This window comes from Sinocyclocheilus anshuiensis, unplaced genomic scaffold, assembly GCF_001515605.1.
Source record: "Sinocyclocheilus anshuiensis isolate Anshui unplaced genomic scaffold, SAMN03320099.WGS_v1.1 scaffold542, whole genome shotgun sequence".
In the NCBI taxonomy this organism is placed as follows: Eukaryota; Metazoa; Chordata; class Actinopteri; order Cypriniformes; family Cyprinidae; genus Sinocyclocheilus; species Sinocyclocheilus anshuiensis.
Window position 1 is genome coordinate 1,276,316 of NW_015547685.1, and position 13,115 is coordinate 1,289,430.

A 13,115-nucleotide genomic window follows, 5' to 3' on the forward strand; every position below is an offset into this window, starting at 1 on the left:
AAAAATTGACCCTTATGCCTGGTTTTGTGGTCCAGGGTCACAAATGATGTATGATGTAATGAGCTGATGTCTTACCTTAGAGTAGTCGTAGTCTTTATAAGGCAGGCAGGTGAGAGCTGTGGGCTCTGGGAATTTGGGGCTGAGCATTTTTCTACGGATCATCACCCCTCTCTCAGGGGTCTCCATCATGGCCTCCAATTTGTAAGCTGGGATGTGCTTGGAGTTCACCAACACGATCACCTCTTCATCGCTGAGGTAGCGAGCACCCATCTGCGGGGTCAGAAGAGGTGACACTTAAATACTCACACACATATACTGTGATTATACTTGGACTTTAGGTAACAGAAGTCTACTCTTAGAAGTAAACAGTTTCACTGCATGCTTCTGATCTTGTCTAATGTCATAAACTAATTGGCTAAGAGTAAGTGTGTAAAGAGTAAAAGGAAGATCTCATTAGAGATTACATGGGTCAACTCTGAGGTAAAAAATAACCACAGGTTTCAGTCCCACAGTGAACCCAGAGATAATCTTTACGCAAGAAAGAGAACAACAGTATCACTGTAGAAATGGATATTTGACAACGCTCTTACATCTGGGTTTTTCAGAATGGAGAGACAGTCTTCCACAGGTCTGGGTTCAGCAGGTAAACTGATCACAGACTCCGACACATCAACAATTTCCTGAGTTTCATCCTCTCCCAAAACAAAAGTACTTTTATGCCCAGGCTCTTTCGGGGCAGGTAGGGGCCGAATCACTAAATCTGAAGGAGAGAAACTACAGTTAGATTCCACTATAGGGTGTTGGGTTTGCAGAAAATTAACACAAAAATGTAAAAGTAAGAAGAGAATACCTCTTTCTTCTTTGGTAACAACTGGAGGGGGAGTTGGGGTTTTCTCAGGCTTGCTGGAACTGGGAACCTCTTTCCTACAGCACTGATCAGGAGACCATTTCTGAGAGAGCATGGAGCTTGGAGTGGGCACTTTCAGGGACAAGGTAGACTCCATCTCCACCTGTTCGAAGAAAATGTACTTCACAGCCAGGAACAGGGCGAGACCCAGTGTGATCACCTGCTCAATGTCCATGCTGATCATCCTAAATGCACAGAATAAAATAATAATCACATCATATCCTTGCTATTGTTACTATTATTATGGGGAAGTCATGGCCTAATGGTTAGAGAGTCGGACTCGTAACCCAAAGGTTGCGGGTTCGAGTCTCGTACCAGCAGGGATTGTAGGTGGGGGGAGTGAATGTACAGCGCTCTCTTCCACCTTCAGTACCATGACTGAGGTGCCCTTGAGCAAGGCACCGAACCCCCAACTGCTCCCCGGGCGCCGCAGCATAAATGGCTGCCCACTGCTCCGGGTGTGTGTTCACGGTGTGTGTGTGTTCACTGCTGTATGTGTGCACTTAGGATGGGATAAATGCAGAGCACTAATTCCGAGTATGGGTCACCATACTTGGCCACATGTCACGTCACTTATTAACAATGCACAATATATCAGTACCACACTGCTTATCAGCCAATATTAGAGTTTTTTTATTGTATCTATTGATTTTGGATAATTAATTGTGCATGCTCATTTCTCCTATTTTTACATTAAGATTATCTTTGCTGTTATCTAACACTCACTAAACTGATATACACTAACACTCACTAAACACTGTTAAATGCAATCTTTAGCAAATCTCAAAATAGATTTCTATGTCAAATGTTTATACTGCACATTATAATGTTGTGTATCTATAGTCAAATTGATACATAGAACTGTGAATTTTGAACTACTGATACATAGAATTTTAAGAAAACATTAATGGCCAAAACATTCTTATTAATTAAATGAATAAAATCTCTGAAGTGTGCCTACCTGGATAGGTAAAAGTGCCAAAGGGGCATGTCTGGCTCAATTCTCTTGGGCATATTGTCATTCAGACTCACTCCAACTTCAGGAAGATCACGAGTTCCATTACTTGACGTGGGATCTGCAATCCACCGGCTATGAGCGTGAACCATGACCAGGCCAAGAGACTGCAAATATTAAAAATGATCCAGACCATTAGAAACAAAACCTTCAATATCATAAATCCCAGTATCAAAAGACTGTAGTGTTTTTGGTTCACTGCGTACCATGATCATTTTGACTCTTTGTGTGACAGGGTTAGGCTTGTTGTCCTCTTCCTCCTCCAGAACTCTAGCAAAGTGACTCAGCTGCCAGATGGGTCGTCCCTCCCTGCTCTCTCTAGACAACTATGTAAAATAGGCACATGTTAGAATATGTTCTAGTCTTCCTCTATATGTACTGCACTGAAATATGCTTACATACCTCCAGCACAAGAGAGACACAGGCCGGGAAGAATGTCATGAACACAAAGTAGTTAGCCAGGACAGACATGCAACCAAAGCAGCACATGATCTCAAGCTGTCGCACACCTGCAGGAAAACAATATAAAGGACAAAATAAAGATCACTGCTGCCGAGTTAAACAAGTCTGTTTAATTTTAGCACATTCCACCTGTGCTGATTTTCTGTCTAATGTGGAAGGGTGAAGTTTACCTGACATTGTCCCTACACCGATCACCAGGCACTCCACAAGGGCATCAAGAGTAAAAGTGGGTCCTAAAACAGCCATTCCTTTGGCAATATTCTCTCTCACCTCATCCTGCAGGACAGCCAAAAAAGCCATTTACGAAAAACTTAAGACTGACATGATTAGTCCTATTTATTTAAACCCAATTTTAATGTAGGTGAAAAGGTAAAGTACCTGTGAGTTTGAACTCAATGCAAACTTGGCCAGAGCACATGCTTTGGAGAGGTCAATCAACAGCAGAAAGAATGGCAAGGCCTCACTTGGAAAATTAATACAAAATATAAACATTTAACATTATATATTTACAAATTATTTTCCAAAAACAAAGCAGTACTTCAAAGATTTCTTGTGAGAGTGATACAAGACACAAATGTCCATACTTGAGACCTGTCAGCTCCTTGTCCAGGAAGTGAATCACAACTGTGCTGAACACAAAACTGGAGAATATTGTGAAAAGTCCTGCAATGCCTGAAAAAGAAATGTTAATATAAACATTAACACTTGTAATTCATGTTACACTACAAACTCCTTTTTTTTTAAACAGGTTAAAAAACTACAACTCACCCAATATGTATTTGGATCCTAACTGTCGAAGATTTTGGAACTGAAAGTAAATATAGACGATCGCTATGCATCTTGTGATTGTCAGGATAATGATATCACTGCTTAAGATTAGCTGAAGACAAAACAGAGAGGAAAAAAACAACGGGGATAATAATTTAATTTAATGACACAATATCAGTAGATAAATCTTCACTTTAACTGCCACCATGAGCATCAAATTTATGAAAGCAATACAACATTTATTTCCACAGTAACACACTGTACCTCCTCCAATTTGGGGCAATCAAAGTTCCAGCCACAAATCTGGTTATTTCCAGTGAACATATTCATGGACATCATGCAGATGGTGAGAGTCACAGTAGCCACAATGACTTCCCAAGGATGGGAGGCCACAAAGAGGCCGTGGATTCGGAAAAGTCTCGTCAGCATTTTGAAGGTGTGTTACAGTCAGTTACTGTAGATGACAGAAAGCAAATGTGAGAAAAGAAAGGAAACTTGTCAAACAGGATTACAATGGCAGATTTATGAATTACGAACTTTATTCTGTCACCTCATTTCTGTCATTTATTCTGTCAACGCTGCAGTTTCAGAAGTATGAAATCATGCAAGAAAAAACATTACAAAAAAAAAATTATATAAAAAAACACTTAAAGTGCTCCAAGGGTATAACTTATATTTTATTTAAATAAAAGTTGTTTTTGAGTTGTTTATAGAAATGGTCTTTATTACTGAATTTACACTATACTACAGTAGCATCAGATGGCTTGACATAAATATATATATTTCAAATTATATATATATATATATATATATATATAGACACACACATACACACACAAAAAGCTGAGTCACCTAAACACCTACATTTCGTGTTCTGCTTTCTAAGCCTACATCACCAACAGTGATGATAAAACATGAGTCACTGATTCAATCATGCCGAAATTAACTGGGGGAAAAAAATCGACATTCGAAACTTGGATCATGGACAACACTAACTAGGCATGTCTAAAATAAAAGCTTTGGCTGTAGATCTGATGCGGCTACTTACCAATAAGGGTCAATGAGGGTTTACGAATTAGTACACCAAGAGCAAATCACCTCCACATATGCGGCTGATTAAATAAAAGCCTATATATATATTCACTATTATAAATTAACATTTAGCGGTGCTTTTCATGATTAGAGTGGCCGAAATAAATAAATATAGACGATATTAATCCATATCCCGCGACGTTTGAGGACTCCGGTCGCCAAAACCGGCATCCTCCTAGCTTATGAAGCGATGGCATGGCTCTGCGTCAGTAGAGCGGAGAGCCAATCAAATCCTCGAACCATACAGCTACGCGACAAAGCCACGCCCACTTTCCTGCGAATGTTGTTGAGGGCGTGTCCTGACCATGGTGCTGGTCCTGACGGAGGACGCGTGATCTGGCCATCATTTGAATTTGTATGAGGTCGGTGTGTGAACCTTGGCCCAGCCTTGACCGCAAAAATATCCGACCTGGTAACGTTAACTATAATAGATACAGGAATAAGGAATGTTAATTAATCTGGCTAACCTTTTATTTTTTTAACAATAACAATAATCTGATCTAATGTTTGTTCTGTTTTCATTAAACATTTCAGAATTTATAACTTAAAATAATAAAAAATAATATAATAAATAGATCTATAATCAAATAAAAAAGCCAGTAATTAGCATATAGTAATTTGGCCTGCAAATATCTGTGCTCGTTTACTTTGTATATAGCAGCTTTTCAGATCTCTGTATTCTTTAAACTGATTTATATAAAGATGATCAGCAAGTATGTGTGTGATGTAGGGGTGTTGCAGGCGCTCTTGTATGTATCTACTGAACTTTAGAAATGCGTGCCACCGACATGATAAATTCTTCTCAGAACTATATATATATATATACACCTTGCTACGTGTACTGCGTTAGGCTAACCGAGACTTGTCATTTGCACTTATATATTGTTGCTCTTTTGTTAGTTTTGACTGCTTTTATTGTCCTCGTTTGTAAGTCGCTTTGGATAAAAGCGTCTGCTAAATGACTAAATGTAAATGTAAATGTAAACTAAGTTTGCCTGAATTCTTACTCATCACCATACAAAAGCAAATCACTTATGTAGTTGGTGTTTTTATAGATGCCCTGTTATCAGCCATAATGTTCGATAACACGAGAATAAAGCAGTGTAGTCTGTAAACATTTTTCAAAAATAGAATTCATTTTATACGGTCATTTTAAGTCATTTTTAATTAGGAAAATTAGTGCATCTTTAAAAGTAAACAAAAACGTTTATGAATAAAGCAATTGCTAAGATCTTAATGATTTTTAATCTATTTATGTATATTATTTTAAGACAACAGATTAAAATAATAATAATAATAATAGAAACATTAAAAACCCCTCTCTATCAGATCTTGATTTGACCAATCAGATTAGAGCTATTAACCCAATTTGCCGCCAAAAAACAACAGAAATGATAACACACCTTCATCCGTTGCTAAATATTCCCAATGTAACGAGACGTTGCGTTTATATTTAGTGTCTTGTGTCGTATTGTTAAATGCAAACAAATATGGATTTAGAGCAGGAGGAAACCATCGCGACCGACGACGACAGTGGTGAAGCAGACCAGGGTTTTTACCTCAGCAGGTCAACTCATTAACGGCTAACGGATGCGTTTCTACGTTATGTTCTGCGCCAATAAATGGAGCGAAAATGTCAGATTTGCAATGCTAACTACTGGTTGATGTATTATTGTAGGTTGATGTTGACAGAACATCAGTTCTCATCCCCCACTGTCGCCTCTCTTCGTGTGCTGAGTGAAGGTATGATCATATAACGTTACTGTAGTCAAACTAAGCTCGTCCGCGGGTCATTTCTTCAGTAACGTTAATGCCATTTTCGCTTTCGGTCCACTAAAGAGTTTTTTTTTCCCTAGATTTTTTTTTAGTTGTGCTTGAATCTGCGAAATTTGTATCCATGATGCTAGGGTGTTGTTGCTTACTACACAGTACAGTAGTCGTTGATTTATCAAGTGACTCGAATCTTTAGAATCGGTTCAAGACGGTTTGAGAATCGGTCTTAGTAAGCACCACTAATTATACTAGCATTCACTGTACAGTTCCAGCAGCAGCTGAAGTAGTCTCTTTGTTTGACAGAGATTTCCCCGCAGATTGACCTGCAGTGTCTCACTGGACAAAGCAGAAAGACATTCACTACAAAACAGGTAGATTACATTAGACGGCACATGCTGAGGTCCTAATCAAATCTACACTTCAGCATTTCTACATATATTATGTGTTGAAGTCTCTATTATTTTGTTACAAGCAAACCCACAGCACTGTGGTTACACCAACAAGTCCTGCAAGGTTTGTAAACCTTTTTTAGACTTAAAAAAATATGCATTCAACTGTAAAATTCACAGAATAATAATTTGCTTTGCTCTGTGTTTATCAGAGTTAAAGCTCTTGTTAACGAAGAAGAAAGTTCTTCAGAAAGGGAACCCAGAGAAGGTAATCCAGTTGATGCACCTAGTCTGGAAAAGTAAACCTTCGAACTTTAAACAAGTTTCATAAGATCCTCAACTAGATAAATAGCTCTTCAAAACGTTTGCAATGTGAGCTATAGGGATGGGCGTATCGATCCAAAGTATCGATATATCGATACTGACGCGAGTATCGAAAGTATCGATACTCAAACAAAAAATATCGATACTAAGGTGTGTTTTATTTACCAGTGATTTTGTTAATAAAAAAAAAACCGTACAAATATGCATTGAATTGGACGAATAACCTTTGTTAGCGAGTAATTGTGTAGGATATAACTATTTTCCTGCTCATCTGAACACACGCAAATGTTGCAAGACAGAACTAATCGTCAGAGAGCGTTCACTCACTTATGATAGTGCATTCAAACAGGGCTGCTTTTCCCAAAAGTATCATAAGAAAGCATTAAATCTTTTGGGAACAGCATCCCTGAACAATGCTTATCAGAGGACAGAAGGACAGAGTTATTTCACAATAAACAAACTGAAATTGTAGCCTACATAGTTTGTGCAATTACAGTTATTTAAATTGAACGTTGAAAGATAATATTGATCATGTTCTATTCTGTAATGTTAATAGAAATCATACACTGTCAGAATAAAAAGGTTGCATTTTATTCATAAAACAGCCTGTCACTGGCAGTCCCTTATGATAATGAACCATGATTTTACTAAAGTGACCATAGTTCAACTGTAGTATTTATAGATTTGAATCACGTGTAAACAAAAAACATATCTGAACCATGTGTAAACAAAAATATAACCTAATAAATTACAATTAAGGCGTATTGAATGTTAAAATGTGTTTTAAACATAAAGTTAAGTGCTTATCATTACCCATTTTACTCTTAGTAATTTCATTATTTAATAAATTTCATAATTTAAAAGTTTAATTCAGAAGTATCGAATCGGTATCGATATCGACGATACTGCCTTGAAAAATATCAGTATCGTATCGAAAACAAAATAAGTGGTATCGCCCATCCCTAGTGAGCTACACACCTGATCCACCCTATTTCACGGTTTTGGAGAATCGATAAGCAGTTCAGACTTCTGATCTTTGGCTAATTCGTATGTAACTTCTGCCCCCTAGTGTTGAGACCCATTCCCATAAATGGCACCATCTCATTAGATGCTTCTCACCAGCAGTCTTGGCCTACTTTGAGACGTTCAGTGAGAATAAATGGCAAAACAGTTGGAACAAAAGCTGATCCTTTGGCCACAATGAAGAGCACTCAACTACTGAATACTCAACACAGGTCAATCAGGCATATGAAGTGCGCATATGAGTAACTTTCAGATTGTCGATTGCAAAAACATACAGTAGGGTCTAAAACCATATTGTGAATATTTGAGATTCAAAATCTAATTTAAACCTGAAAATAAATGAAGGTTCAACATTTTGAAAATTTTTAAACAATGAAATGTTATAATGTAAAATTAATTACTAGGTAACTAATCAAAGTCAAAGATGCTCTTTGGAACTTATTTTGACATATTATCTAATCCAACTTTTCATTCTAACTGTTAAGCTGATCATATAATTTGTGATTTTAAAAAGTTGATTCAGTTAGAAAAATGCCAAATAGAAGCATTTTCCTAGCATCATCTCAGACTTTTGGATCTCACTGTATGTTACTCATTTAATTCAGCTGCTCCATACAGTGTAAATCAGCTCAAAATTACTGATGATATTTACTGAAAAATAAATGTTTATTTGCTGTTTATTTACAGGTCCCTGCCTTCTAAAAGGAAGGATAATCTAGACACTAAAGAGTACAATAAGGCATTCAATACACCTTTGACTACACATGATAAACCAACATTACTGGCTAAACCTTACATTAGTTCAGGCAAGTGCTCAAACCTGACCACACAAATTAAGATCAGTGCAGTGTATACAGGTAACATTACAGCATGTATTCTTGTTGATGTTGTTCAGAATGATGAATCCATGGTAGAAATGAAACTTGACAAAAGCATATGTGTGCCTTTATGAGGTACTCTTAGATAACTGTGTTTGTTAGGTTTCAGTGGCAAGTCAGAGAAAGTCCTATCACTCAAGTCCATCCACAGACGGAATCATTTTGGAGAGACAAAGCTGCATTTAGCTGTGATGAAGGGAGACGTTCAAGACATCAAAGACTTGATCACAGCGGGTGCTTTCGTTAACATACCAGATTATGCAGGTATAACATGTTGGAGGATATCATAAAACATAAAATTGTTCATTACCGCTATAGTTTTTCATTAGGAGTCGGACACTGCATATTTCACTCTTTTATTCAAATCATCCCACAGGCCTTATTTGGCCCCCAGGTTATAGACCAATGGTCGAAGTTAGCACACATGTCCACCTGATGGCAGCGTGGACTAACACTTCTCAACTTGAAGGTCTATTCATTTTCAGGTTGGACTCCACTCCATGAGGCAGTGCAGAGAAACAAGTATGACATGACAGAAATTTTACTCGAAGCTGGAGCCGAAGTCAACTGCAGAGGACATAATGGAATTACACCTTTACATGATGCCATATATTGTCAGTATTACAAGGTGTGTAAATTGCACACAATGGTACTCAGATGTAGTATTCATTGTTCAATTAACACTAGTTAGTATTATTAAAAATGTGCATATAAAATACACAGACTGTGATAGTTATTATTATGTTGAATACTTATGCTTACAGATTGTAGAACTACTTCTGAAGTATGGTGCTGATCCATTATCAAAGTGTGACAGAGGAAAGACTCCTATGGGCTTGACCACAGACAGATCTATGTACATACTGGTGGAGAAATATCTGCAGAAGTCTAAAAGTGATCCAGGTCTAAACCTCTTGACATGCACAAAACAGGTTTAATACACAGGGGCTGGACAAAATCATGTCAACACCTGGGAAATAGGCAATATTTCTTAATAAGGTGTTTTAACGCTGTTTGCCTTTAATACAGCTTCCAACCTTAGTCTACAGTTGGATGTTGTCTATCACAACATCTGACAGTTGCTTCAGAGATGATGGAATCTTCTAATTTTCTCACCAAAACTATTCAGAGTGGTTTGATAATATTCAAGTCAGGTGATTGAGCTGGCCAGGACAGATTATGAAGTGCGTCTTGGTGCTCCCAGCTGTCCAGATTTTATGATCATAACACCTTCATCTTTAACAGCACATAACATATTTTTTGCATTTTAGCAGTGTTGTCTTGGATTAAAGTTTTAGTAATTGCAGCTCTTTCATGGATGTTGGCTTTGTGAAGTTCTCTGTGGTCATTTTTTGTGGAAATAGGGTCTTCAAATATGAATAATGAGGTTTGCTGAATAATTTACTTTCAGTTTTTGGCCACTATTCTTCTTCGCTGATGAAGTCTTTCCATGCTTTGTGTATGCAGTCATAATAATAAAGAATGCTGTACTTAAAAACAATTGGGCTGTTAAGGTAATAGATGCGCCTCTTAAATGGGCTCCCATGATTTGTCCTTTTTGGAAGTCTGACAAGTCAGCCATTACCTGGAGCGCTTGTACTACTAACCACTGCTGAACACAACTTATACAACACTGATATACAAATTAGAGAATATTTACAACGAAATAAATAAAAGATAATTGTTTTTTAGCCTATATGAATTATATTATTCCTATAATAATGGGTGTTCACATAATTTTATCCAGGCCATGTATATTTATGTGTTGCATATATATATATATATATATATATATATATAATGTCTCCTACAATACAAAACATTTAATATAAATTGTAAAAATTGGTTTGTTTTGCTGTATTTGGAAATAGCTGAAAATCCACCCAGCATCACTGATTCTGCAGTTAATCCAAGTTTGAACCAAAGAAACAACCAGAACTCCATCAAAGTAAGTAAAAGATGTGTCATTGGATAAAAAATCTTCTGTCACTGACTGTGGCATCATTACATGATCTGATTACTGATCAGTTACTTTTGTTTCATTTCTTTTGTTTCATTTAACTTCGAGGACACAAGAGCTCCTCTTCAGAAATCAACAGGAACTGCTGATACAAGTGAGCATGAAAGCAGCCTGCAGTCTGGTGAAGCTGAACCCATTCCTGGTCCAAGCAGAGGACAACCAAGCTGTGATCCATCCATGAGGTTTCAGGCCTCTTTCAAAGGTTCTCTACATTACTGAAGGGTTGTGGGGACTAGATATGGCTCATGCAGTATTTAATAGCAGTAAACGTGCACCCCTTGACAGTCTCATCTAGTTACAGTGATGATCACAACATTTATCCAACAGTGAAATACACATATGTTCAAATTCAGTTGATGTGGTTTTGATCAAAGATATGGTCAGGTTAAGTTAGCCAGCTTAAATTAGAACAAAGATTGCTTTTAAGATATATAAAATACTTTCTTTTAGCTTAAAGGCTTTGATATGAAAGAAAGTTTTTTAGAGGGTGTCAAGTGTAAAATTCATCCTCCTGTAGTAAGGCTAATTATTTTGACAAATTTTGTGTTTGCAATAACAGCTCATAATAAAGTAAAATCAAATCTTGTTGTGAAATAAAATCAAAAGTTTTTTTTTTAAATAAAAGTTTATTTTGATTGTGTGCTAAATATAATAATATTTTGTGTGCTAAAAACACAATAATTGCTTAAAAAAAATTAGGTTTTTGTAACAATATCCACCTCAGCATTTAATGTTTCAAAATGACACATTAGCAAGCAAAGCCATTTTCAAATTGAGTTATGTTTTACCCACAGTTTTATTTACTAAAGCTATTTTCTTAAGCTTCATCGACTAAAATGAGTGCCTTACGTGCTTGGTGCATGCATAAGACAAAATAAAACAAATAACTGCCCATTCATTTTGAAGCATGCTGCACATGCAGACTATATTTCACCGTTACTAACAGTAACTGCACTAAGCCACATTGTGGAAACTTGTTGGAGACACGTCATTGATTGTCTTTTTAATTTAAAAGTTAATGTTAATTTAAAGTTTTTATTTTTTATTTTTGCCTTTTATTAGATAGCATATCTAATGTGAGGCTCAGTGTGAATTGGGGTGTTGTGTGTCCTCATTTCCCAGTGGAACCATCACCTCAGACTAGCATCAATGTACTGTGGCCTTTGAGGGACCAAGAGCAGGACTTGTGTAGCCAGAGTCCCTCACTGGTTCAAGATCAGGAGAGCGAGGGATCAGACACCTCAAGCTGCCTAGACAGTGATGTTACAGTGGATTATATTGAAGATTATTCATCATCACCAGAACATTGGACTCTATGTGCCACTCAAGATTTCTCTGGTTCCTAGAGCAGTAGGGATGTTTCAGTGGATTGTCAAATATCTGATAAGTTCATTTAGTTGACATTTGACTCTTAAAAATTGGGTTATTTTCTGTAAATTAGTTCTCTTATGTTCTTTTACATCATTTGTGCTGCATGCTTAAACAATGATACTAATGCAAAATACATTATAAAATGTATAGTCTGGTATAAAATCAAAATGTTGGAATTTTACAGATGTATGTTCTACCACAATTTAAAAATTGTTTTACATTAATTACATTTGTTTTGTTATGTGAAGTAAGTAGTGTTATACAAGTATGTAATTTAAAATGCATAATAGCAGATCTACTCATTTCCCTTGTTAGGAAATTACTGTATGACACAATGTGGAGTTCCCAGAATAAAGAAATTAGGTTTAAACAGTTGTCTCCTGAAAATGGTTGTCTTTGTAAACATAAAACACTTAGGGGGAAATTTATATTTGTTGCCTTTATATTTTATTCTATCTTTATTTGTTTCTATTATTACTCTTAGGGGAGGCTGGTGAAACTGATGAATGATGGCAGCTCAATAGCTGAGGAGACGAGCTCACTTTTTTTCCATGACCATAGCTCTTAAGTGAGTGGTTTCTTTTGCACTAAACAATGTCTGTCATGTGAATTTTGCATTGTAATCCAAACCTGCTCAGCATTTTTATTTCATGGACTATTTCAGATTACTGATAAGGGAAAGCCAAGTCAGAGCACTGTGGAGATTCAGATAAAGTTCGCTCCACAGCAGCAGGAAAGAGGATATTGGAAGGTTGTCAAGACCATTATGGGACTGATATTAGGGATGATAATGACTCGCTGGTTACGAAAAGGATCAAAAGATCAAAACATGACATTCAAATAGAAAAAGATTTTCTAGATTACTTGCTCAGCTTTGTTCTGAACTATGTCTTTGTTGATTTTGAAAGTAAAAACAATGTAGATGGCCCCGCAATTCAACAGAATGAAGATGCAAGAAAAGATCAACAGTCAGCTCTTGATGTTTACCAAAAGGTTCCGTCTGAAATTGAGTGCTTGCCATCAACCAGCCCTGCCATTGAGTCTCTCCATGTGGATAGTATCTCTGGCTGTTCAGAAACCTGTATAAGTTCAC

General features: G+C 36.8%; 2 protein-coding genes across 3 annotated transcripts in view; one reads left to right on the forward strand and one right to left on the reverse strand.

The window, feature by feature from the left end:
* LOC107703249 (3-hydroxy-3-methylglutaryl-coenzyme A reductase-like) overlaps nt 1-4,423 on the reverse strand; it is a 9,319-nt gene extending 4,896 nt beyond the window's left edge. Inside the window, exons 1-13 of one of the 2 annotated variants that reach the window (XM_016505803.1) lie at nt 4,201-4,423; nt 3,703-3,730; nt 3,417-3,606; nt 3,153-3,264; nt 2,969-3,056; nt 2,763-2,847; nt 2,555-2,660; nt 2,325-2,431; nt 2,129-2,248; nt 1,869-2,029; nt 851-1,092; nt 591-760; nt 76-270 (exon numbers count right to left, since the gene is read on the reverse strand). In XM_016505803.1, the coding sequence (XP_016361289.1) occupies nt 76-270; nt 591-760; nt 851-1,092; nt 1,869-2,029; nt 2,129-2,248; nt 2,325-2,431; nt 2,555-2,660; nt 2,763-2,847; nt 2,969-3,056; nt 3,153-3,264; nt 3,417-3,581 (1,551 nt within the window). In that variant the 5' untranslated portion in view covers nt 3,582-3,606; nt 3,703-3,730; nt 4,201-4,423. The remainder of the gene's footprint in view (nt 1-75; nt 271-590; nt 761-850; nt 1,093-1,868; nt 2,030-2,128; nt 2,249-2,324; nt 2,432-2,554; nt 2,661-2,762; nt 2,848-2,968; nt 3,057-3,152; nt 3,265-3,416; nt 3,607-3,702; nt 3,731-4,200) is intronic. The other variant, XM_016505802.1, reaches the window with a different exon arrangement.
* Nucleotides 4,424-5,734: 1,311 nt separating this feature from the next.
* On the forward strand, nt 5,735-11,997 carry LOC107703205 (protein phosphatase 1 regulatory subunit 12B-like). The gene is made up of 8 exons (XM_016505760.1): nt 5,735-5,811; nt 6,619-6,705; nt 8,441-8,610; nt 9,117-9,259; nt 9,396-9,534; nt 10,503-10,579; nt 10,700-10,817; nt 11,774-11,997. Exons 1-8 carry the CDS (start codon nt 5,735-5,737, stop codon nt 11,995-11,997), a joined length of 1,035 nt encoding a protein of 344 aa, XP_016361246.1.
* Nucleotides 11,998-13,115: the final 1,118 nt, after the last annotated feature.